This window comes from Pseudophryne corroboree, chromosome 2 (genome assembly GCF_028390025.1).
Source record: "Pseudophryne corroboree isolate aPseCor3 chromosome 2, aPseCor3.hap2, whole genome shotgun sequence".
In the NCBI taxonomy this organism is placed as follows: Eukaryota; Metazoa; Chordata; class Amphibia; order Anura; family Myobatrachidae; genus Pseudophryne; species Pseudophryne corroboree.
Window position 1 is genome coordinate 18,763,077 of NC_086445.1, and position 25,178 is coordinate 18,788,254.

General features: G+C 46.8%; 1 protein-coding gene across 1 annotated transcript in view; it reads left to right on the forward strand.

Annotated features, from left to right (window-relative positions):
• LRIF1 (ligand dependent nuclear receptor interacting factor 1) overlaps positions 1–24,674 on the forward strand; it is a 62,057-nt gene extending 37,383 nt beyond the window's left edge. Inside the window, exons 3-4 of the mRNA XM_063950874.1 lie at positions 21,174–21,368; positions 23,284–24,674. Coding sequence (XP_063806944.1) covers positions 21,174–21,368; positions 23,284–23,781 — 693 coding nt within the window. The 3' untranslated portion in view covers positions 23,782–24,674. The remainder of the gene's footprint in view (positions 1–21,173; positions 21,369–23,283) is intronic.
• Positions 24,675–25,178: the final 504 nt, after the last annotated feature.

Here is a 25,178-nt window from a genome sequence, read left to right on the forward strand (position 1 = left end):
CAAAATGGAGTCTCTCAGAGCAGTGATTTCAGGTCTGAAGGAGGGAGAGTTTCTGGTATCTCTGGATATCAAGGATGCGTACCTCCACATTCCGATTTGGTTGCCGCACCAGGCTTATCTCAGATTTGCACTGTTAAACAGTCACTATCAATTTCAGGCACTGCCATTCGGCCTCTCCACAGCACCATGGGTGTTCACCAAGGTGATGGCAGAGATGATGGTTCTACTCCGCAGAAAGGGGGTGAACATAATCCCATATCTGGATGATCTGCTGATAAAGGCATCGTCCAGGAAGACGACGTTGCAGTCCATTTTTCTCACGACTTGTCTGCTCAGGGAACACGGTTGGATCCTGAACCTTCCAAAATCACATTTGGAGCTGACAAGGAGGTTGTCCTTTCTGGGAATGAACCTCGACACGGAAGAGCAGAGGGTGTTTTTGCCAGAGGAGAAAGCGTTGGTGATTCAAACAATGGTCCGGGACGTCCTGAAGCCAGCCCGGGTATCTGCATTTGCCTTCTGGGGAAGATGGTGGCCTCTTACGAGGCTTTACAGTACAGAAGGTTTCAGGCTTGGTCCTTCCAACTGGACAAGTGGTCGGAATCTCATCTACACGTGCACCAGAGAATACGTCTGTCGCCGAAAGCCAGGATTTCACTCCTCTGGTGGCTGCAACTACCTCACCTTCTGGAGGGCCGCAGGTTTGGGATTCAGGACTTTATCCTTCTAACCACGGATGCAAGTCTCCGGGGCTGGGGGGCAGTCACTCAGGGGGAAACCTTCCAAGGAAGGTGGTCAAGTCTGGAATCCAGCCTTCCAATAAACATTCTGGAACTAAGAGCTGTCTACAGCGGTCTTCTCCAAGCGGCCCATCTTCTGCGAGATCGAGCCATTCAAGTGTAGTCGGACAATGTAACGACGGTGGCTTACATAAACCGACAGGGCGGAACGAAGAGCCAGAGCTGCAATGTCAGAGGTAACAAGAATCATCCTCTAGGCAGAAAAACACGCGTTGGCGCTGTCGGCAATCTTCATTCCAGGAGTAGACAACTAGGAAGTAGACTTCCTCAGCAGACACGATCTCCATCCAGGAGAGTGGGGACTCCATCCGGAAGTGTTCACGGAGGTAACAGATCTTTGGGGTGTACCTTAAATAGACATGATGGCCTCTCGTCTCAACAAGAAGCTTCAGCGGTATTGTTCCAGGTCGAGGTACCCACAAGCTGTGTCGGTGGACGCCCTAATGACTCCGTGGGTGTTCCAGTCGGTGTATGTGTTTCCTCCACTTCCACTCATTCCAAGAGTTCTAAAACTCATAAGGAGAACACGAGTTCAGGCAATCCTCATTGCTTCGGACTGGCCAAGGAGGGTTTGGTATGCGGATCTTCTGGATCTACTGCTAGAAGAGCCGAGGCCTCTTCCTCTTCGGGAGGACCTGCTGCACCAGGGGCCATTCGCTTATCAAGACTTAACGCGGCTATGTTTGACAGCATGGTGAACGCCAGATATTGGCTCGGAAGGGCATTCCGAACAAGGTTATTCCTACCCCGATACAGGCTAGGAAAGGAGTAACGTCTAAACATTACCATCGTATTTGGAAAAAATATGTATCTTGGTGTGAGTCTAAGAAGTTTCCTACGGTGGAGTTTCAACTGGGACAGTTTCTCATCTTCCTGCAAACAGGTGTGGATATGGGCCTGAGGTTGGGATCCGTAAAGGTCCAGATTTCGGCCATATCCATTTTCTTCCAGAAACAGTTTGCTTCCCTTCCTGAGGTTCAGACCTTTCTGAAAGGGGTTCTGCACATCCAGCCTCCCTTTGTGCCGCCTACGATGCCCTGAGATCTTAACGTGGTGTACAATTCCTCCAGTCGGATTGGTTCGAACCTCTACCGGAGGTTGAGGTCAAATTTCTCACGTGGAAGGCAGTCACTTTGTTGGCCTTGGCTTCTGCTAGACGTGTGTCAGAGTTGGGGGCTTTGTCTTGTAAGAGCCCCTACTTGATCTTCCATGAGGATAGAGCTGAGCTCCGGACACGTCAGCAGTTCCTTCCAAAGGTTGTCGGCATTTCATATCAACCAACCTATTGTGGTGCCAGTTGCTACTGACTCCTCAATTTCATCAGGGTCCTTGGATGTTGTAAGGGCTCTGAAAATCTATGTGAAGAGGACTGCTCGTCACAGAAAATCGGACTCTGTCCTGTATGATCCCAAGAAACTTTGGTGTCCTGCTTCTAAGCAGGCGATCTCTCGCTGGATCAGGTTCACTATCCAGCAATGCGTATTCTACGGCAGGATTGCCATGTCCTACGTCTGTTAAGGCCCAATCTACTGGTAAGGTGGGTTCTTCCTGGGCGGCTGCCCGGGGTGTCTCGGCTTTACAGCTTTGCTGAGCGGCTACTTGGTCTGGGTCGAACACGTTTGCAAAGTTCTACAAGTTTGATGCTTTGACCAAACTTCAGGTCCTCAGCGGCCAATCAGTTCTGCAGGAGCCTCCGTGCTCTCCCTCCCGTTCTGGGAGCTTTGGTACATCCCCATGGTACTAATGTGGACCCCAGCATCCTCTAGGACGTAAGAGAAAATAAGATTTTAATTACCTACCGGTAAATCCTTTTCTCGTAGTCCGTAGAGGATGCTGAGCGCCCGCCCAGCGCTTCGTGATCCTGCAGTGGTTACTTAGTTCAGTACTGCTTAGTTCTTGGGTAAGTACTGTTTTGTTACTTGGTTAAGTAATATTGTTCAGCCGTTGCTGATGTTTCAAGCTGGTTAGCTTGGTTTGCTTTGTATGTGTGAGCTGGTGTGAATCTCACCACCATCTGTGTAAAATCCTTCTCTCAAAGTTGTCTGTCTCCTCGGGCACAGTTTCTAGACTGAGTCTGGTAGGAGGGGCATAGAGGGAGGAGCCAGCCCACACTCTCAAACTCTTAAAGTGCCAGTGGCTCCTAGTGGACCCATCTATACCCAATGGTACTGATGTGGACCCCAGCATCCTCTGCGAACTACGAGAATTTTTATATATATATATATATATATATATATATATATATATATATATATATATATATAAAAAGGGGGGGAATAGGGGTACCAGCGACTTACAGTGTCTATCAAATTAATGTAACTATGAAGAATATAGCAGGATACGGTTTTAGAAAAAGAGTAACAATATATTTATATATACAATTTATAACATAATGATGGGATAAAAAAGTAGGTAAAAATTTGATATGCAGTAAAAAGATTTTAAAAACATAAACAGGTAAAAATAGAGTATATAATTTAGCTAGAATCCAAAATCATGTAAAATCAGTAAAAACAATTTCATACTGATAAAAAATATTTCAGGATGATAAAAATGATGCTAATCTTTTTGAAGATGGAGAGTCAGTGGAGGTACATCCAACGCGTTTCGTCCTTAGACTTCATCAAGGGGTCCCCTTGATGAAGTCTAAGGACGAAACGCGTTGGGTGTACCTCCACTGACTCTCCATCTTCAAAAAGATAAGCATCATTTTTATCATCCTGAAATATTTTTTATCAGTATGAAATTGTTTTTACTGATTTTACATGATTTTGGATTCTAGCTAAATTATATACTCTATTTTTACCTGTTTATGTTTTTAAAATCTTTTTACTGCATATCAAATTTTTACCTACTTTTTTATCCCAGCATTATGTTATAAATTGTATATATAAATATATTGTTACTCTTTTTCTAAAACCGTATCCTGCTATATTCTTCATAGTTACATTAATTTGATAGACACTGTAAGTCGCTGGTACCCCTATTCCCCCCCCTTTTTTTCACATTTTAAAGGCAGCTTATCACTGCTGATTACTTAGGGGTTAGCAGACACCTTACATTTTTAAAAGGAGTGTCTATAAATAACATATATATTGTTTTAATAGTTATCTGCTCACACATACCTGTGGCGCCATACCCCCACTACCCTATATATATATATATATATATATATATATATATATATAAAAAGAGGGGGGATGAGGGTTACAGCGACCAACGGTGTCAAATAAAAAATATGAAGAGACTAACTGGATACGTAAAAAAATAGTAGTATATTTATTAATACAAAAAATATAAAACCAAGGTATAAAACCAGTTATAATAAAATGTCACAGTGGGTTTAAAAGCCGGAGGGTATATGCTAAAAATTAATACCAACTAAAAGGATAGCTAAAACAATAATATAAATAGTATAAAGGCAGTGATGATAGAATATCCAAAAAAAGAGAGAATGCTGCTTATCTTTTTAAGGTGGAGAGTCAATGGAGGTACACCCTAAAAAGATAAGCAGCATTCTCTCTCTTGGTCGCTGTAACCCTCATCCCCCCTCTTTTTATACAATTTAACCTAGGCAGTTTATCCCTGCCTAATACTTGAGGGTTAGCTGACGCCTTGAATTATTTAAGGAGTGTCTGATTCTGTCATATTTATCTATCTCACACACACCTGTGGCGCCATACTTCCACTGTCCAATATATATATATATATATATATATATATATATATAATATATAATATAATTTATAAAAATTTTATTTAATATAATATATTTTGGATGTGTGGTGCCCGGCACACTCTCCGTTAGTAGTGTAATACCTGGGTGCCCTAACCCCCGCAGTGGATCATGCACACGTAAACGAAAAAGGCAGCGGCGCTCCAGGATTTAAACAAGTGCTGCAATGTATTTTAAAAAAAGCTTCATATGAAAACCAACGTTTCGGGGCCCGTAGCCCCTTTATCAAGGTGTGAATATTAAAGTATGTAAATAAGGTGCCAATTCCAAAGATATCTTTCGTCTTTCAAATTGTTTGAAAAATTGCTTAGTGTGTACACTCCATTTTGTTTGTCAGGGCTCTGGGAAGTTCAAGGGAAATTGCTCATCTTCCACATTGGTCGTGTCTTCTAGTATGTAGGGCCCTTGAAAGAGGTTCTTTCATGACAAATTGCAAGCCTATTATTAACTATGAAAAGCCCCGTACACACTGGGAGATTTCCCCAGAGATGTGTGCTGAGCAATCTAGCACGAACGTTTAACACGCATCTCTCCCCCGCTCAGCACACAGCGCAATGTGTGATGAGGGAGGGGGGGGGGGCGCTCATTTCACCCAGCGGTAAAGTGAGTGATGTCCTAGATTGTGCCTGTCAATCTAGCACCGGCAATAGCGACGCGCGGGGCCGCACATAGATATCGCTGTGGGGCATACGCACTGAGAGACCCGTGCTTAGTTTCTAAGCAATCTAGTCCGATTGCTTAGAATTTAAGCACGGATCTGTCCGTTGGTACCCCCCCTAACCAATTTGGTTGTAAGGAAGTGAATGTCTGCTCTTCACAGAATGAGGTCCAGTGTAGGTGACTTATTTTTTTTTATTTTTCCTTCTTCAAATGTGCTTTCTGTTAACAACAAGGCTGTGCAAGATCTTTTGAATACAAGGGTTGTAAATTCTCTGTAGCCCCTGCTCACTTGACGAGGGAGCCCTGCATTACAAGCCCACAAACAATTCTGGTTCTGGAAGGGTTAAAATCCACAAGGGTGGGTGTGTGTCATGCTGGTCAGATAAATGTCTTTTTAACTAAATACAGTGTTCACTCTTCAAGGGAGTAGCTTCGTGCTAGGCGTGATCCCATTTTCTGTTTCTGTGGTCTCTCCCTTGGCTTATCCTAAAACCTCACAGTAAGATTATTTAGGTTTTGTGACTTTCATTCCTTTTTATTTACCTGAAATCAATGTGTGCAAATCATATTTGTATGTCTTTCTTGTTTACCTTTGTTTTTCTTGATAACTTAACCCTGGAGTTATTTTTCTCAATAAATATTAACTTTATCAGCGTTATCTTTGTGCTCTATGAATTCACATGCCTAGAGAGGCCCATGCTACATATATGCAATAACTGTGGATTTTGTAAGTGTGATTTTAGTGTCTGGCGATCGCAATAGCGCTATTCAATACTCTGCGTGGTGGTGGCTTGAGTAACACCAACATCACAACCTTCCGTCTGTGTCAGGTTGGCGTATTTGAGTGCAGGCTGGGGCAGAGTGCTGTGACAGGGTCCATGGGGTTTGGGGTAGGATGGGGAAGGAGGAGTAGTGGAGAGCTGATATGTTAGCAGAAGTAAACAGCCAAGGGAGGTGTGGAGTATGCTGTAAGTATATGGAAATACACAGAAAATGGCAATTGAAGGCAGAACAGATGTGACAGTAGTTGGAGGGTGCAGCCTATATGCCGCACAAAGTGGTCTGTCCTTGTTGCAGTGGAGAACCCGTTTACTGATGCAAGATATTAAATAAAGAAGAGATGCTAATATAAACAGCTGTTAGTAATTGGCCAATAGGGACTACTCTTCAGCAGGAAGCTGCCGACAGAGGTGGAGAAACGCATAAAGATTTGATAGCTGCGAAACGCTGTACTCGGCATGTTCTCTTGCCCTGGATTCCTGCAAGGTCTTTGTCTTTTTAGGTAACTGGATGGTTCCATTTATAGTCTCCTGTAAGTGGTGAGACAAAGCTGCAGGAAGTCTAACTTAAAGACTTTCCTCCTGACGATTATTGGCCAGTTGAGTAATTAGATTTACATGGACTTTTACGTATTGGCCATCGAGTGGGATGTGCATGCATTGTACTAACTCTGACACTCACTCGATTTTATCTAACTGGGTAACAGTGCAATTGAAAAAAATAACATTTCGGAATAGAGCATTTTGAATTGGATCATGTTTAAAGTATATTTGACAAGACAATAGGAAGACTTCCAGAAATCTATCCCATGGGGCTGGCTGACTCTAGCCACCCCATAGTATAGGCACCATGACGCATACCACTGACTGTGACGGGCAAGCTAACTGCAGAATTGGACAGGATGACCAAGATTGGGGTCCTCGCTGCTGAAGAAGTAACATAATGAGTCTCTGCAATGATGGCGGCATTGAAGAAAGGTGGCACTGTCAGAACTGTATTATCCCTTCCTGCCTCAACAAGGCCTTTTAGTCTCCTCATCCCATGAACACTGTGGGTCTTGATGCATTTCATAAGTCCAATAGGAACTCATCTTCTCGTCTGAGAACCCCTTCCCCATCCTCCTCTCGTCTTTAACTCTCTCTCCCGTCTCTACATGGATGTCCTATTGCTTTCTTAAACTCAACATATCTAAGATTAAAGTTATTGCCAGGTGATAGCTATGCAAGTTGGCATAATTTTTTTTTTTTTATCAGCACTTAATTTTATTATATAGATTATCCTTACCATTACCTTTTTTACTTTTTATCTTTACTATTGCCCTATTCAGGATGTCCTTTGTTTTTGCTTTTTCTGCAGCGATCTTGATCCAGAGGCACCAGCAGGCTAAAGCTTTAGACTGTCCCAGAATGCATTGCGGGGCCTCCTCTATATAACCCCGCCTCCAGGCACTGCAGCTCAGTTTTGTTTTAGAGTTGGTACCTGCAGAGCAGGTCACTTAACAGGGAGGCTGGGCTAGGCAGCCCTGAATAAGCTTTATAGAAGACTTCAAGGGCTGCAGCACCTCATATGTCAGTGTTGCATACTCCTGCTGGCTCTGTTTCCGGGTACTTGCGGCGGAGGTGCTCCGGTTCCTTGGCACACCACCGCAGACGCTCTCTTGGATCGCATGGCTGCTACTAAGGGAGGAGGTAAGAGCTTCCCCCAGGCAGGACCCGCCATTAAATTGCGTTCCGGTCGCGGTCTAAGAATACGGACCGTGACGCTGGCGTGGACACTGTGGCCGTGCAGGGCATGGGAGCACAGGTCTGATACGTAAAATATCCATTTTAATAAGGCTCCATAGTACCCGGTGGTGAGGACCAAAGGGGATAAGGCGCTTGACCTGTTGCCCCTCCCCCAGCTCCGGGCGCCATCTACTGCTGGTGTTCCTGCCCTGGAGCTGCCTTACACTCTCCCTCACTCCTTGACTGAGACGCTGGGCGCCATTTTCTAAGAATAGCTGCGACTGGTCTCCGGGACTGCAGGGCAAGGTCTCCTTTGTAAACCTGCCTGTACATCAGCGCCGTGATTTTACAGACACTTAAGTATTCTACATGTCACTATTAAGACAGCGTTGGTTCAGAACAAGTGTACCTCTACCAGAATATATTGTACGAGTATTCTGACATATACATACGGTCTCAGACCGTGCATTTATATAGATAGATAGAGATATAGATAGATAGATATATAGATATATATATCTATCTGTGTTTGTGTGTTCATATAATAATCCAGTGCAATTTTATTGTCATGAAAATAATGATCTGCATTGTAAACGTGACTGTGTGCCTGTATCTGTTATGTGATTTCACTGCAGTGTATTCCAGATATATCTCTCACTGTATGCTGTACCCTAGGGGACTAGGTGGTCTGGTAAATATATAGTGTGTCACAGTATTTACCTATTATGTGTATTCTACTGTGTACTCAGTCACATAATACCGGATTTATTTGCAGGTGTTGTGTACTGGGTACTCAGTCACATAATACCGGATTTATTTGCAGGTATTGTGTACTGGGTACTCAGTCACATAATATCGGATTTATTAGCAGGTGTTGTGTACTGGGTACTCAGTCACATAATACCGGATTTATTAGCAGGTGTTGTGTACTGGGTACTCGGTCACATAATACCGGATTTATTAGCAGGTGTTGTGTATTGGGTACTCGGTCACATGGTAACGGATTTATTTGCAGGTATTGTGCTAAGCCGCGCTCTGTTGCGTTTGTGTATAATGTTTAACATGTAGGGCAGTTAATCTGGGGACGCTCCTGCATCTTGCAGAGCATGCGCAACATATTTACCTGAGGGGGAAGTTTTGTGTTATGGTCTGTGTACTATGTCTCATACATCTCCCAGTCAGTCCGCAGCTCCTGTAATCAATCAGGAGCCAACCTGGGCTGCGTTCTCAAACCTACTGGGTACTCTAGTTGAACGCTTTATGCCCCCTATGGGACCACCTGTAACATTAGTCACTGATGTCCCTATGGTTACTCCGCTTTTGGCGGGAAAATTTTACCTCACAGATTGTATGACTCATTCCCTGGTCAGGCAAAACCCTATTCCAGGTCACAGTCGTGTCTCTGTGTCATCTGAGCGGGCTGCTTCTTCCTCCCTATCCAATAATCTCTCTGATATTTTATCTGACGAGTGGGGGAACATGCTGTCCTGTCAGTATCTATATTAGGTGTTTCTGACAAGGATTTTCTATTGCTAAATGATACCACTGCCCTTGTGGTTACTGGTAAGCAAATCCTATAAGTCACTGATAAGAGGATTCCCCTACTGTGGTTAAGCAAACTGATATGTTCACACGTCAGAGGGTAATTAAAACTCTGTTACCACAATCTGACCATTAAGTGGACATCCGACAAGACCCCTGGTCTAATCCAGGGAAGACATTGCCCGTCTACAACGGGCACTAGCTCGATATCCTCCCCCTGCAGAGTTATATAACAAGTAGGTAATTCACTGCTAGTGAACTTATATGTCACCCATCTTGGGTGTCGTCCACTCTGCCTATCACCACTGTCCCCTCACTGTAGGAACCGACAGATAAGCGTGTGGAGGGACCTTACAGGTGTTGTACATAGACCACGATTACGTCCTCTTGGAGCTACACAGTAAATTGATTGGATCAGGCATTAGAGGAAGAGCTGCCCGAGGATATATCGGACCATGCCAGACATTCCCTGTCTCACAATACCACCGCCACCTTTTTCTCTATCGTCCTAGTGGATGCTGGGGTTCCTGAAAGGACCATGGGGAATAGCGGCTCCGCAGGAGACAGGGCACAAAAAGTAAAGCTTTATGATCAGGTGGTGTGTACTGACTCCTCCCCCTATGACCCTCCTCCAAGCCTCAGTTAGATTTTTGTGCCCGGCCGAGAAGGGTGCAATCTAGGTGGCTCTCCTAAAGAGCTGCTTAGAAAAGTTTAGTTTTAGGTTTTTTATTTTACAGTGAGTCCTGCTGGCAACAGGATCACTGCAACGAGGGACTTAGGGGAGAAGAAGTGAACTCACCTGCGTGCAGGATGGATTGGCTTCTTGGCTACTGGACATTAGCTCCAGAGGGACGATCACAGGTACAGCCTGGATGGTCACCGGAGCCTCGCCGCCGGCCCCCTTGCAGATGCTGAAACGAGAAGAGGTCCAGAATCGGCGGCAGAAGACTCCTCAGTCTTCTTAAGGTAGCGCACAGCACTGCAGCTGTGCGCCATTTTCCTCTCAGCACACTTCACACGGCAGTCACTGAGGGTGCAGGGCGCTGGGAGGGGGGCGCCCTGGGAGGCAAATGAAAACCTTTTTTGGCTAAAAATACCTCACATATAGCCTCCGGGGGCTATATGGAGATATTTAACCCCTGCCAGAATCCACTAAAGAGCGGGAGACGAGCCCGCCGAAAAAGGGGCGGGGCCTATCTCCTCAGCACACAGCGCTATTTTCCTCACACAGCTCCGCTGGTCAGGAAGGCTCCCAGGCTCTCCCCTGCACTGCACTACAGAAACAGGGTAAAACAAGAGAGGGGGGGCAAAATTGTGGCAAAACTATATTATTAAAGCAGCTATACAGGGAGCACTTATTATAAGGCTATCCCTGTCATATATAGCGCTTTTGGTGTGTGCTGGCAAACTCTCCCTCTGTCTCCCCAAAGGGCTAGTGGGGTCCTGTCTTCGTTAAGAGCATTCCCTGTGTGTCTGCTGTGTGTCGGTACGTGTGTGTCGACATGTATGAGGACGATATTGGTGTGGAGGCGGAGCAATTGCCAAATATGGGGATGTCACCTCCTAGGGGGTCGACACCAGAATGGATGCCTTTATTTATGGAATTACGGGATAGTGTCAACACGCTAAAGCAGTCGTTTGACGACATGAGACGGCCGGACAATCAATTAGTGCCTGTCCAGGCGCCTCAAACACCGTCAGGGGCTGTAAAACGCCCTTTGCCTCAGTCGGTCGACACAGACCCAGACACAGGCACTGATTCCAGTGGCGACGGTGACGAATCAACCGTATTTTCTAGTAGGGCCACACGTTATATGATTTTGGCAATGAAGGAGGCGTTACATATTGCTGATACTACAGGTACCACAAAACAGGGTATCATGTGGGGTGTGAAAAAACTACCTATAGTTTTTCCTGAATCAGATGAATTAAATGAGGTGTGTGATGAAGCGTGGGTTGCCCCCGATAAAAAAATGCTAATTTCAAAGAAGTTATTGGCTTTATACCCTTTCCCGCCAGAGGTTAGGGCGCGCTGGGAAACACCTCCTAGGGTGGACAAGGCGCTCACACGCTTATCAAAACAAGTGGCGTTACCCTCTCCTGAGACGGCCGCACTTAAAGATCCAGCAGATAGGAGGATGGAAAATATCCAAAAAAGTATATACACACATACAGGTGTTATACTACGACCAGCTATAGCGACAGCCTGGATGTGCAGTGCTGGGGTAGCTTGGTCAGAGTCCCTGATTGAAAATATTGATACCCTGGATAGGGACAATGTTTTACTGTCTTTAGAGCAAATAAAGGATGCATTTCTTTATATGCGTGATGCACAGAGGGATATCTGCACACTGGCATCACGGGTAAGTGCTATGTCCATTTCGGCCAGAAGAAGTTTATGGACGCGACAGTGGTCAGGCGATGCGGACTCAAAACGGCATATGGAAGTTTTGCCGTATAAAGGGGAGGAGTTATTTGGTGTCGGTCTATCGGATTTGGTGGCCACGGCTACAGCCGGGAAATCCACCTTTTTACCTCAAGTCACTCCCCAACAGAAAAAGACACCGACTTTTCAACCGCAGCCCTTTCGTTCCTTTAAAAACAAGAGAGCAAAGGGATATTCATATCTGCCACGAGGCAGAGGAAGGGGGAAGAGACAGCAACAGGCAGCTCCTTCCCAGGAACAGAAGCCCTCCCCCGCTTCTACAAAAGCCTCCGCATGACGCTGGGGCTTCTCAAGCGGACTCGGGGGCGGTGGGGGGTCGTCTCAAGAATTTCAGCGCGCAGTGGGCTCACTCGCAGGTAGATCCCTGGATCCTGCAGATAATATCTCAGGGGTACAGGTTGGAACTAGAGACGGATCCACCTCGCCGTTTCCTGAAGTCTGCTTTACCAACGTCCCCCTCCGACAGGGTGACGGTCTTGGAAGCCATTCACAAGCTGTACTCTCAGCAGGTGATAGTCAAGGTACCCCTTTTACAACAAGGAAAGGGGTGTTATTCCACTCTATTTGTGGTACCGAAGCCGGATGGCTCGGTAAGACCTATTCTAAATCTGAAATCCTTGAACCTGTACATAAAGAAGTTCAAGTTCAAGATGGAGTCACTCAGAGCAGTGATAGCGAACCTGGAAGAAGGGGACTTTATGGTATCCTTGGACAGGAAAAAAAATAATAATAATATTATATAAATCATATAGTAATATTATTCACTCGGTGTGCATTAGGGAACACAGTTTTTTTTTTCCTACACAGAATTACCCCTCCCCTTTTAGCACCTGAGTGACATTACAATCTGATTGAGCAGCTTCCCACCTTGTGTATGGTATCCTTGGACATCAAGGATGCGTATCTCCACGTTCCAATTTACCCCTCACACCAGGGGTACCTCAGGTTCGTCGTACAGAACTGTCACTATCAGTTTCAGACGCTGCCGTTCGGATTGTCCACGGCACCTCGGGTCTTTACCAAGGTAATGGCCGAGATGATGATTCTTCTTCGAAGAAAAGGCGTATTAATTATCCCATACTTGGACGATCTCCTAATAAGGGCAAGGTCCAGAGAACAGCTAGAGATGGGATTAGCACTGTCTCAAGAAGTGCTAAAACAGCACGGGTGGATTCTGAATATTCCAAAATCCCAGTTAATTCCGACAACACGTCTGCTGTTCCTAGGGATGATTCTGGACACGGTTCAGAAAAAGGTTTTTCTCCCGGAGGAAAAAGCCAAGGAGTTATCCGAGCTTGTCAGGAACCTCCTAAAACCAGGAAAGGTGTCTGTACATCAATGCACAAGAGTCCTGGGAAAAATGGTGGCTTCTTACGAAGCAATTCCATTCGGCAGATTCCACGCAAGAATTTTCCAGAGGGATCTGTTGGACAAATGGTCAGGGTCGCATCTTCAGATGCACCAGCGGATAACCCTGTCTCCAAGGACAAGGGTATCTCTTCTGTGGTGGTTGCAGAGTGCTCATCTATTGGAGGGCCGCAGATTCGGCATACAGGATTGGATCCTGGTGACCACGGACGCCAGCCTGAGAGGCTGGGGAGCAGTCACACAAGGAAGAAACTTCCAGGGCGTGTGGTCGAGCCTGGAAACGTCTCTTCACATAAACATTCTGGAACTAAGAGCAATCTACAATGCTCTAAGCCAGGCAGAACCTCTGCTTCAAGGAAAACCGGTGTTGATCCAGTCGGACAACATCACGGCAGTCGCCCATGTGAACAGACAGGGCGGCACAAGAAGCAGGAGTGCAATGGCAGAAGCTGCAAGGATTCTTCGCTGGGCAGAGAATCATGTGATAGCACTGTCAGCAGTGTTCATCCCGGGAGTGGACAACTGGGAAGCAGACTTCCTCAGCAGACACGACCTTCACCCGGGAGAGTGTGGGACTTCATCCAGAAGTTTTCCACATGCTGGTAACCCGTTGGGAAAGACCAATGGTGGACATGATGGCGTCTCGCCTCAACAAAAAACTGGACAGGTATTGCGCCAGGTCAAGAGATCCGCAGGCAATAGCTGTGGACGCGCTGGTAACGCCTTGGGTGTACCAGTCGGTGTATGTGTTTCCTCCTCTGCCTCTCATACCAAAAGTATTGAGAATTATACGGCAAAGAGGCGTAAGAACGATACTAGTGGTTTCGGATTGGCCAAGAAGGACTTGGTACCCGGAACTTCAAGAGATGATCACGGAAGATCCGTGGCCTCTACCTCTGAGAAGGGACTTGCTTCAGCAGGGTCCCTGTCTGTTTCAAGACTTACCGCGGCTGCGTTTGACGGCATGGCGGTTGAACGCCGGATCCTAAAGGAAAAAGGCATGCCGGAAGAAGTCATTCCTACTTTGATTAAAGCAAGGAAGGAAGTAACCGCGCAACATTATCACCGCATTTGGCGAAAATATGTTGCGTGGTGCGAGGATCGGAGTGCTCCGACGGAGGAATTTCAACTGGGTCGATTCCTACATTTCCTGCAATCAGGATTGTCTATGGGTCTCAAATTGGGATCTATTAAGGTTCAAATTTCGGCCCTGTCGATTTTCTTCCAAAAAGAATTGGCTTCAGTTCCTGAAGTCCAGACTTTTGTTAAGGGAGTGCTGCATATACAGCCCCCTGTGGTGCCTCCAGTGGCACCGTGGGATCTCAATGTTGTTTTGGACTTTCTCAAATCTCATTGGTTTGAACCACTAAAAACTCTGGATTTGAAATATCTCACATGGAAAGTGACCATGCTACTAGCCCTGGCTTCGGCCAGGAGAGTGTCAGAACTGGCAGCTTTATCTTACAAAAGCCCATATCTGATTTTCCATTCGGACAGGGCAGAACTGCGGACTCGTCCGCATTTTCTCCCTAAGGTGGTGTCAGCATTTCATCTGAACCAACCTATTGTAGTGCCTGCGGCTACAAGCGACTTGGAGGACTCCAAGTTGTTGGACGTTGTCAGAGCTTTAAAAATATACATTTCAAGGACAGCTGGAGTCAGGAAATCTGACTCGCTGTTTATACTATATGCTCCCAACAAGTTGGGCGCTCCTGCGTCTAAGCAGACTATTGCTCGCTGGATTTGTAGTACGATTCAGCTTGCACATTCTGTGGCAGGCCTGCCACAGCCAAAATCGGTAAAAGCCCACTCCACAAGGAAGGTGGGTTCTTCTTGGGCGGCTGCCCGAGGGGTCTCGGCATTACAACTCTGCCGAGCGGCTACGTGGTCGGGGGAGAACACGTTTGTAAAATTCTACAAATTTGATACCCTGGCTAAGGAGGACCTGGAGTTCTCTCATTCGGTGCTGCAGAGTCATCCGCACTCTCCCGCCCGTTTGGGAGCTTTGGTATAATCCCCATGGTCCTTTCAGGAACCCCAGCATCCACTAGGACGATAGAGAAAATAAGAATTTACTTACCGATAATTCTATTTCTCGGAATCCGTAGTGGATGCTGGGCGCCCATGCCAAGTGCGGATTATCTGCATTACTTGTACATAGTTACAAAAATCGGGTTATTATTGTTGTGAGCCATCTTTTCAGAGGCTCCGCTGTTATCATACTGTTAACTGGGTTTAGATCACAGGTTGTACGGTGTGATTGGTGTGGCTGGTATGAGTCTTACCCGGGATTCATAAATCCTTCCTTATTGTGTACGCTCGTCCGGGCACAGTACCTAACTGAGGCTTGGAGGAGGGTCATAGGGGGAGGAGCCAGTACACACCACCTGATCATAAAGCTTTACTTTTTGTGCCCTGTCTCCTGCGGAGCCGCTATTCCCCATGGTCCTTTCAGGAACCCCAGCATCCACTACGGACTCCGAGAAATAGAATTATCGGTAAGTAAATTCTTATTTTTTACACCAGGAAGCGTCCCCTGAGGCGGGTGTGTTGGCTGCCAAGGCGTCGAATACGTCTGTCCTGGCTTGCCGTATTCTGTGGTTGAGGTCATGGAAGGTTGAACTGAATCCCAAAAGTTCTTGGAGGTATTCCCCTTTACTGGGGACATCTTATTTAGGGATAACCTAATTATAAAAAAAAAAATGGGTCTGAACCGGCGCCTACTATGACTGCCTTTCTCCCAAATGCTATTCCTTCTGCACAGAAGGCAAAAGGTACCACTTTTCCCTGCTTTCGGCCTTAAGGGAAAGCGAAGGTCAGGCATATCCAAGATTATCTTGTGCCCCCAAAAACCACTAAGCCCAAGGCCTAATAATCCTGGGCTGCTCGTCAGCCTGCTTCTCATGACAAGCCTGCTGCATGATGGGACAGGCATCCCCCTGGGGGTCCCCAGGGTGGGAGACTGACTTCTACAATTTACCCAGGTCTGGTTAATGACCACTTAAGATGCATGGGTGCGAGAAGTTGTTTCTCACGGGTACGCAGTCTCTTTCAGGAGAGGTCACCCTCGCCAGTTCTGCACAACGGTTATCCCTTTGGATCCGTTAAAGGCACAAGCTCTACAAATGGTTGTGCGTCCCCACCTGGATACAGGAGTGGTAGTGCCGGTACCTCTATCCCAGAGAGGCAGAGGATACTACCCAACCCTGGTCCCGAAACCCAATGGGTCTTTCGGGCCTATACCCAACCTCAAATCACTGAACAAGTTTGTGAGTGTCCAAGTTCCATATGGAAACACTGCGCTCAATTGTACTGGACATGGAACCCGGAGACTATATGGTATCCCTGGATATACGAGATGCTTACCTGCATATACCTATTGCCGTATCGCATCGGCAATATCTGCGGTTTGCTTTTGGCAACCTTCACTATCAATTCCAGGCTCTGCCGCTTTGGACTGGCCACGGCCACTCGAATCTTCACCAAGGTTCTGGCCGTTCTGACTGCTCATCTCCGTTGCCAGGGAGTCAGGATCCTGCCGTATCTGGATGACTTGCTGATCCTGGTGAACTTCCCTGATGTCCTCCTCAGTCATCTGCAACTGACGGTAAACTTCCTACAAGCCCATGGGTGGATCATCAACTGGAAGAAGTCCTCGCTGGTTCCTGCTCGGAGCATGGTGTACCTGGAGGCACTGCTGGACACAGACACAGTCAAAGACTGGTTCTGTCTCCAGAGAAGGTCTTGAAACTTCAGGACAGGATCAGATATTTCCTCTCTCCCCCAAGAGTGTTGATAAACTCGGCGATGCAAGTACTAGGCCTCATGGTGTCAGCTTTTCGACATGATAGAGTACGCTCACTTTTATTCCCGCCCTCTACAGAGGTTAATCCTTTCCAAGTGGAATGACCTGCCTCATCGGATCGGGTCTCACATGATCTTGATTCCAGAGGTTCGTCTGTCGCTGAGCTGGCGGCTACAGGACCAGCAGTTGAGCAGGGGCCGTCCCTTCTGGATCCCCAACTGGGTCCTACTGACTACGGACGCCAGTCTGAGGGGTTGGGGCTCGGTGCTGGAGCAACACTCTCTCTCCAGGGTTGGTGGACCAGGGAGGAATCTCTCCTCCCGATAAATATTCTGCAACTGCGGGCAGTGTTCAATGCTTTGACTCTTGCCCTGCCTCTGATACAGAACAGGCCTGTTCAAGTACAATCGGACAGTGCCACCACGGTGGCATACATTAACCATCAAGGCGGCATTCAAAGCCGCGTGGCAATGATGGAGGTGTCAAAAATCTTTTGTTGGATGGAACGCCATCTGACAGCAATATTGGCAGTGTTCATTCCGGGAGTCCTCAACTGGGAAGCGGATTTCCACAGTTGTCAGGACGTGCATGCCATAGACGAGTCTTCATCAGGAAGTCTTTCAACTCCTAGTGGACAAGTGGGGCCTACCAGATGTAGGGGAGGCGATCAAGATCCCGCCGGACGGAATCCCAGCGGTCGAAATACCGACGCCGGAATCCCGACCGGCACAATCCCGACGTATTCTCCCTCCGTGGGTGTCCACGCAAGGGGCTGCGTTCCGCTCGCCACCCCTGTCGGGATTGTGTGGACGGGATTCTGGCATTGGGATTTAGTACTGATCCCAGATGTAGACCTGATGGCATCTCAACACAATCACAAAGTTCCGGTCTTCGGATCAAGAACAAGGGATCCTCAAGCAGCGTTCGTGGACGCACTGGCAATTCCATGGAACTTTTGGCTGCCCTAGTGTTCCCTCCAGTGTCACTCCTGCCCAGGGTACTACGGAAGTTCTAGCAAGAAGAAGGAATACTACTTCTAGTCGCTCCAGCGTGGCCCAGATGGCATTGGTTCTCAGACTTGCAGGGTCTGTCGATAGAGCATCCTCTTCTACTTCCTCAACGCCCAGACCACCTCGTTCAGGGCCCTTGTGTCTACCTGAACCTGGCCAGACTGGCTTTGGCGGCGTGGCTATTGAAGCTTCACTCCCGAGGGCCAAAGGATTTTCCGAGGCGGTTATCCAAACTGTGCTAAGGGCCCGCAAACCGGCTTTTGCACGGATTTATTATAGGGTCTGGAATTCTTATTTCACCTGGTGTGCTGCTAAGAATTACTGTGCTTACAAGTTTAGGACTTCGTCTGGCCTCCCTCAAGGTTCACATATCTGCCTTGTCTGTGTAGTTTTAGAGGAAAATTACGTCTGTACCTGACGTTCATGCATTCACTCGGTGTACTATGGATTAGGCCTCCCTATGTCCCTCCTGTGGCTCCATGGGATCTGTCTGTTGTCCTGAATGTCCTGCAAGAGTCTCCATTTGAATCTCTTGAGACAGTGGACCTCAAATGGCTCATAGCCAAGGTCCTGTTTTTACTGGCTATTGCCTCTGCTAGAAGGGTATCAGACTTAGGCGCATTGTCCTGTCGTCCACCCTTTCTGATATTTCATCATGACCGAGCAGTTCTTAGAAGTCGCCCAGGTTATTTGCCTAAGGTGGTGGCATTTTTTCACCTTAACCAAGAGATTGTGGTTCCGGCCGTCATCTCTTCTGACTTGTCCTACAAAGAACGGTCTTTGGATGTGGTAAGGGCTCTCCATATATATGTGGAGAGGACTGCCTCTTTTAGGAGGTCAGATGCTCTTTTTTGTACTATTTGGTTTCCACAAACGTGGTTTGCCTGCGAATAAACGTGGTTTGCCTGGCCAAATGGATTAGAATGGTGATTGCACAAGCTTAGGCGCAGGCTGGGCTCCCAGCTCCTGCTGCTTTTAAGGCCCATTCTACTCTGTCTGTTGGACCTTCTTGGGTGGCCCGCCGTGGCGCGTCCCCAGAATAATTGTGTAAGGTGGCTACTTGGTCCTCAGTGAACACTTTCATTAGGTTCTATGCCTTTGATACTTCCGCCTCCCTGGATGCTTCCTTTGGATGCCGGGTTCTCATACCTGCTAAGCTGCATCCCCTCCCTTGAGGAACTGCTTTAGGACATCCCTGATGTATTCCCTGTAGAACACAGTGTACCCCGCTGCAGAAAAGGAGATTTATGGTAGACTTACCATGGTTAAATCTTTGTGCAAGGTACACTGGGTTCCACAGGGCGCCCACCCTGACACACCTAGCTTCTTAGGGTTTGTATGGCATCAGCTGCTAGTCCCTTCTCCTGTCATGAGAATGTAGTTATGTGACTAACATCTGTCTTCTCTCTCTTACCTGCTTCTGCATTGGACTGGTTAACAAAACTGAGCTCCAGTGCCTGGAGGTAGGGTTATATAGATGAGACCCCGCAATGCATTCTGGGACAGTCTAAAGCTTTAGCCTGTTGGTGCCTCTGGATCAAGGTCCATCTCTACACCCCAATGTATTCTCTGTGGAACCCAGTGTACCTCACAAAGATTTAACCATGGCAGTACGGATGGTGTAATGGTTAGCATTACTGCCTCACAGCACTGAGATCATGGGTTCGATTCCCACCATGGCCCTAACTGTGTGGAGTTTGTATATTCTCCCCGTACTTGCGTGGGTTTCCTCCGGGTACTCCGGTTTCCTCCCACAATCCAAAAATATACTGGTAGGGTAATTGGATCCCAACAAAATTAACCCTTGAGTGAGTGTGTGTGCGGGAATATAGATTTTAAGCTCCACTGGGGCAGGGACTGATGTGATTTGGCCTAATATTCTCTGTAAAGTGCTGCGTAATATGTGTGCACTATATACATAACTGGTAGTAGTAATAATAATAATATCTCCTTTTTTTGTTGCATTCTTTTTGGATAATGTGATGTAATTGGGTGATTTTTAGGAGCATCTTTATCATGAGGAGGCTTTTGGTGAGAAGTGATCTGCTGGAACTCTGGAAGTAACATCCCTGGCACGGGTGGGACGGGTCAGCGTTCTATACCAACTGTTATTACATGCAAACTTGGTGACATCATTTTTATCAGCAGTCCGTTTTACTGTATAGATTGGCCAGCAATGTTATATTTCAGAGATGTGTGAAGCTCTTACTCGGGGAACTGATTCACGTTGAATTGGTGCACAGCCAGCCATGCCGCTTGGATTGCTATTGTATAGCATTGATGATAAATACAAGTGGGGCTGAGAGCCTGATGTGGCTGGCCCAATCTCTCATGTGCATCTGCATCGCTCAGAGCCTGCTAAAGTTGGTTAGGGCTTTGAGGTCATGTCCCTCCAGGCAGTGTCGTTCACCATACTTCTCTATCACGTGAAGGTTCTCCCAAGGCTGTGGGCCAAATGTGGCTTCACGTATCTGAGAACTTGTGTGATTATGTGGGAAGGGTTAATGATCAGATATTAACTTTAAACTGAGCACACAGATTGAAAGAGGTATTTTATGGTGGAGGAAATAGAGGCTCAGTGTTTGCCAACTGAAAGAAAGTGTAGAATTGGCCATTCTGTCAATTAGCAATAAGGTAATAGACCGCTGACAGCTGATGAGGTTCCTTTTAATACGTAGGTACCATTTCTTGTGTAGGTGTTATGTTTATATGACTGTTACGTGTTAGGAGCAGGATGTGCTGTACTCACTGGCTGCACCTGCAAGGCAATGTAAGAGTGGCCAGCATGTGATGCCGTCAGTCACTGAGAGCTGGAGCTGAGTACAAGGGCTGAGTTATTGCCCCTTCCCACAGCGGGTGCGCCCAGGGTATGTTGGGCTGGGTAACATAACATTTTAACACTGAAAACTTATTTTAATGCGTGTTATAATAGTGTTCATTCTAGCACCCTGCACCTTTCAAAATCCATGCAGTTCTCCTTTCCTGCCTGGGGTGTCGCTCTCTCCTCTGGTGCTTCTCGGAACACTCTGGTCTGTATCTCAGCACTGAAATACAGACCAGAGTGTGCTGAGAAGCACCAGAGGAGAGAGCGACACCCCAGGCAGGAAAGAGGAACTGCACATGTTTTGAAAGGTGCAGGGTGCTAGAATGAACACCATTATACTTTGTGTGATTCTGTGTACAGTGCGCTGGAAAAAGGGAGTTTAGTAGCAAAGCCCCAAAGTCTATATTTTAAGTGTATTAATGTCACTGGAATACGTTTATATTAAATATATTTTCTAAACTTTCACTTATTCTTAAAGGTGATTGCAAAAGCGAAGATGAAGCGTACCACCAAGACCCCCAGCGTGACGGCAGTAAAAAGAATGTATGACGAAAGTTGGAGGAAGAAATATGGTTTAGTCAGAAAAGAAAAGGTTATATTAAAGAGGATTCCTCTGCTGCAGGCGGGAAATGGCGCAAGATCCAAAGCGCCTTCTGCTGAGCGAGACGTGAAGGTTTGTGCTGTAGATTGGCGTCTTCCCTGTGATGGACTCCCCTATATCCTCTGTGCTGTGAGCCTGTTTTTGTGTAACCTTATTTTCTTGTCCTTTTAGGAGATGTCCTCTTCAGGTTACTTTATTAGCTCAGTAATATAGTACATTGGGTGTATGGGTCGGATTCATGTGTGCAAGCAAAGCAAAAAAAAAAGCAAGCAACTGGGCAATACCATGCTGCACTGCAGGTGGGGCAGATATAACATGTGCAGAGAGAGTTAGATTTGGGTGGCGGGTGTTCAAACTGAAATCTAAATTGCATTGTAGAAATAAAGCAGCCAGTATTTACCCTGCACAGAAACAATATTAATTTATTTGCTCCCCCTTGCATGGTAACGTGGTTTGTTCCAGACAGTTACTGGCTTTTTTTTGCTTTACTTACAAACCTGAATCGGGTCCAGTGTTTTTGACTGTCATCCTGAAATAGGGCCTAATTCAGGTCTGATCGTTCCTCTGAGAGTTTGCGGAGGTCTGCGATCATATAGCCACCGCCCATACAGGGTGGAAATCTGCCCCGTGGAAGTCTGTGTACCCCGTGCAAAAAGTTTTGCAAACGCCAGCCAGCTGCAAATCCGTTCGCAACTCACCATCGAATGTTTATTCCAGCCTGTGCGTAGCCCAGGATCTACTCTTATAGTGCGAAAGAAACGGGCTGATCGGGGCCGGAGCGGACGTCACAAACCCTCCCTGAAAACACCTAGGAACGCCTGCGTTTTTCCTGACACTCCCAGAAAATGGCCATTCGATAATCGGCTGCTGTGCGATTTGGTCTGAATTAGGACCACACATGACTGTGTCTGTCTTCACTGTATACTCCCTATCACACGGGCGCACACTAGGTTTCATTCTGTCACAAGTATGTCTGCTGTAAGTACGCGGGAGATGATAGAACAGAGCGGGTCCGGACTCGTACTCCTATATGTGAGGCAGAGATGCTAGCCACTTTCCCATGACGTGAAATCTGCAATATATTGCAGTAGAAAACAAAGCGAGCTCAGTAGTAATGTTAATACTCTCACTATGATGCTAATTCCACTTCCGTATGTTGCTGTGTGTCTTGTGGGGCCCCTGGGTCCAGTGTAGGGCCCTGCAATACACCCTGCACCCATTTCTTAATTATTCGCCAATGGCAGCTGGGGAGAAATCAGTGAGAAAATGTTGCACCCATTTTCCCAGCATTCTGCACATGCATAGTAGGAAAAGATTGCGGTTTATGGGGGTCATTCTGAGTTGATCGTAGCTGTGCTAAATTTAGCACAGCTACGATCTTTCCTGACATGCGGGGGGACGCCCAGCACAGGGCTAGTCCGCCACGCATGTCAGTCCAGCCTCCCCTCGCAGAAGTGCAAAGGCATCGCACAGCGGCGATGCCTTTGCACTTCAAGGGTAGATCCCGGCCAGCGCAGCTTTAGCGTGCTGGCCGGGAGCTACTCCATTGCTCCCCGGCCCGCAGCAGCTGTGTGTGACGTCACGCAGCCGCTGCGGACCGCCCGCCGTTTGGTCCGGCCACGCCTGCGTTGGCCGGACCAAACCCACGAAACGGCGGCCGCCGTTCCGCCCAGCGATCACCTCTGCCTGTCAATCAGGCAGAGGCGATCGTATCCCTGCTACGGCCATCTGGCATGTGCCGGCGCACTACGGCGCATGCGCAGTAGGGACCCGTTCACTCTGCTGCGTTAAAACGCAGCGAGCAAACGGGTCAGAATGACCCCCTATAGGCGCAGTCATTGCTAAGTGAATGATACATGTCACGTTTATTAAATGTAGTAGAGAACAGTGATGATGAAACGTTTAGGTATTTACTGGTGTTTCCCATTCTATACGCTAGGGTCTTTTTATTGTCTTACTCTAACCAATTACCTTTGTTTTTTTATAGGACTATTTTGGAACTCGGCAGAAAAACATAAATCGAAAGCCAGCAGGTACAGAAAGTGTTAGAGCCCCAAAGAGGAAGAGTGTAGATTCCTTCACTGCGTCTAGTGGTTACTCGTCTTCACTAGCGTCTGCCAATACCACACCATCGGTCTTTCCATCCGTAGCTGGCAAATTTTCTTCCCCACTGTTCCAAACAAGTTCTCTCGGAGCTACGGAGTCTGCCAATCCCCACGGAAGAACCAGTCCCGAACCTCCGCTCTCACACTACAGCACAGAAACTTTCACCAGTCCTTCGGACAGCCTCGATTTCCATGTTAGCCAAGATATCACAGGACATTTCAGCCAAGTCTCTCTGCCAAGTCAGAGGTATCACTTTGAATCGCTGTCATCGGGGTATGTAGATGAAACCACCAAGGATGAAAAAATTCAGCGTCTGAAAGAAGTTCTAAAGGAGCGAGAGGAGGCCCTGGAAGCTCTGCGACGCCAAAAGAAGATCTAGCGGACTTGTCGAACTGTTTTTAAGTTAATAATAGTTAAGTCGCCGTGTTTACCTTCATAGTAGCCTAAGATGTTCTGTTTCAGTGGGTTTCCAGGAGAGCTGGTGGTGGGCCGGTGTCAGGACGGTTATACAAAGTAAACCTGACACGGAGAAATGTCATTCCAGTGAGTTTTTAGTTTAGGTATTATTAAATTGTTAAATAGCAACCAAACCATTGCAGCTCCACCATTATCCTTCCAAGGACAGAAGGCTAATGTCATCTAAAATCCTGTGTACTACAGAGGCCACCTGACGCCTCTTTTATTATTTCCCTTAAGACTTGAACACTACTAAATTATTTGGAATTTTTTTTTTTTTTTTTTTTTTTTTTTTTTTTGCAAGTCCATTGAATTTGCTGCAAAATAACGAAAAGGTGTTTTGAAACAATCGTTACTAAACCTAAAGCAAAGTGAGAGACTATTATTCAGTGTTTCTGCAAGGAGAGGTCCGTGCTAGAAGCCGATCCTACCTACGCAATGTATTTACTGGGAGAAGCCAAGCGCGTTGCTTGCTGTAATGTACAGACCTACAGGCACAGACAATCCGGGCATCTCTTAATAATAATTTGTTTTTTAAATGTGTGCGTACAAAGCCGCGTCGGATGCCCCATTGCATGCATGTTCTTACAGCGCCACCCTCTGGCGCATACACAGACATTTCAGCTTTGTACGTCTCTGCGTCACACCCTAGAACCTGACAGTATTGAACAGTTCTCCTTGTTTGTTAGAAGCTAAAGGTGGTATTGTTTCTTATGGCACTGTGTTGTGCAGTCACACTGAGATGCATTGTCTCTTCTCCTGCAATGTGTTTATGTGGATGGTATTAGAAGGCTCATTAAACCTTTCTTTTCTGAACTTATCTTGCTAATTTATTTTAAATTGAATACGTGATTTAACCACTTGAGCACCTGAGTTACCACTATATGACCTTGACTTTAAACCTGGAGATTGACTACACAGGCGATTAAGGGGAAGCGAGTTGGGACAAGCATACATACACGTACACGTGTCTTTTCTCTGACGTCCTAGTGGATGCTGGGGACTCCGTAAGGACCATGGGGAATAGACGGCTCCGCAGGAGACTGGGCACATCTAAAGAAAGCTTTAGGACTATCTGGTGTGCACTGGCTCCTCCCCCCATGACCCCCCTCCAAGCCTCAGTTAGATTTCTGTGCCCGGCTGAGCTGGATGCACACTAGGGGCTCTCCTGAGCTCCTAGAAGAAAGTATAGTTTAGGTTTTTTATTTTCAGTGAGACCTGCTGGCAACAGGCTCACTGCAACGAGGGACTAAGGGGAGAAGAAGCGAACCTACCTAAGTGGTGGTAGCTTGGGCTTCTTAGGCTACTGGACACCATTAG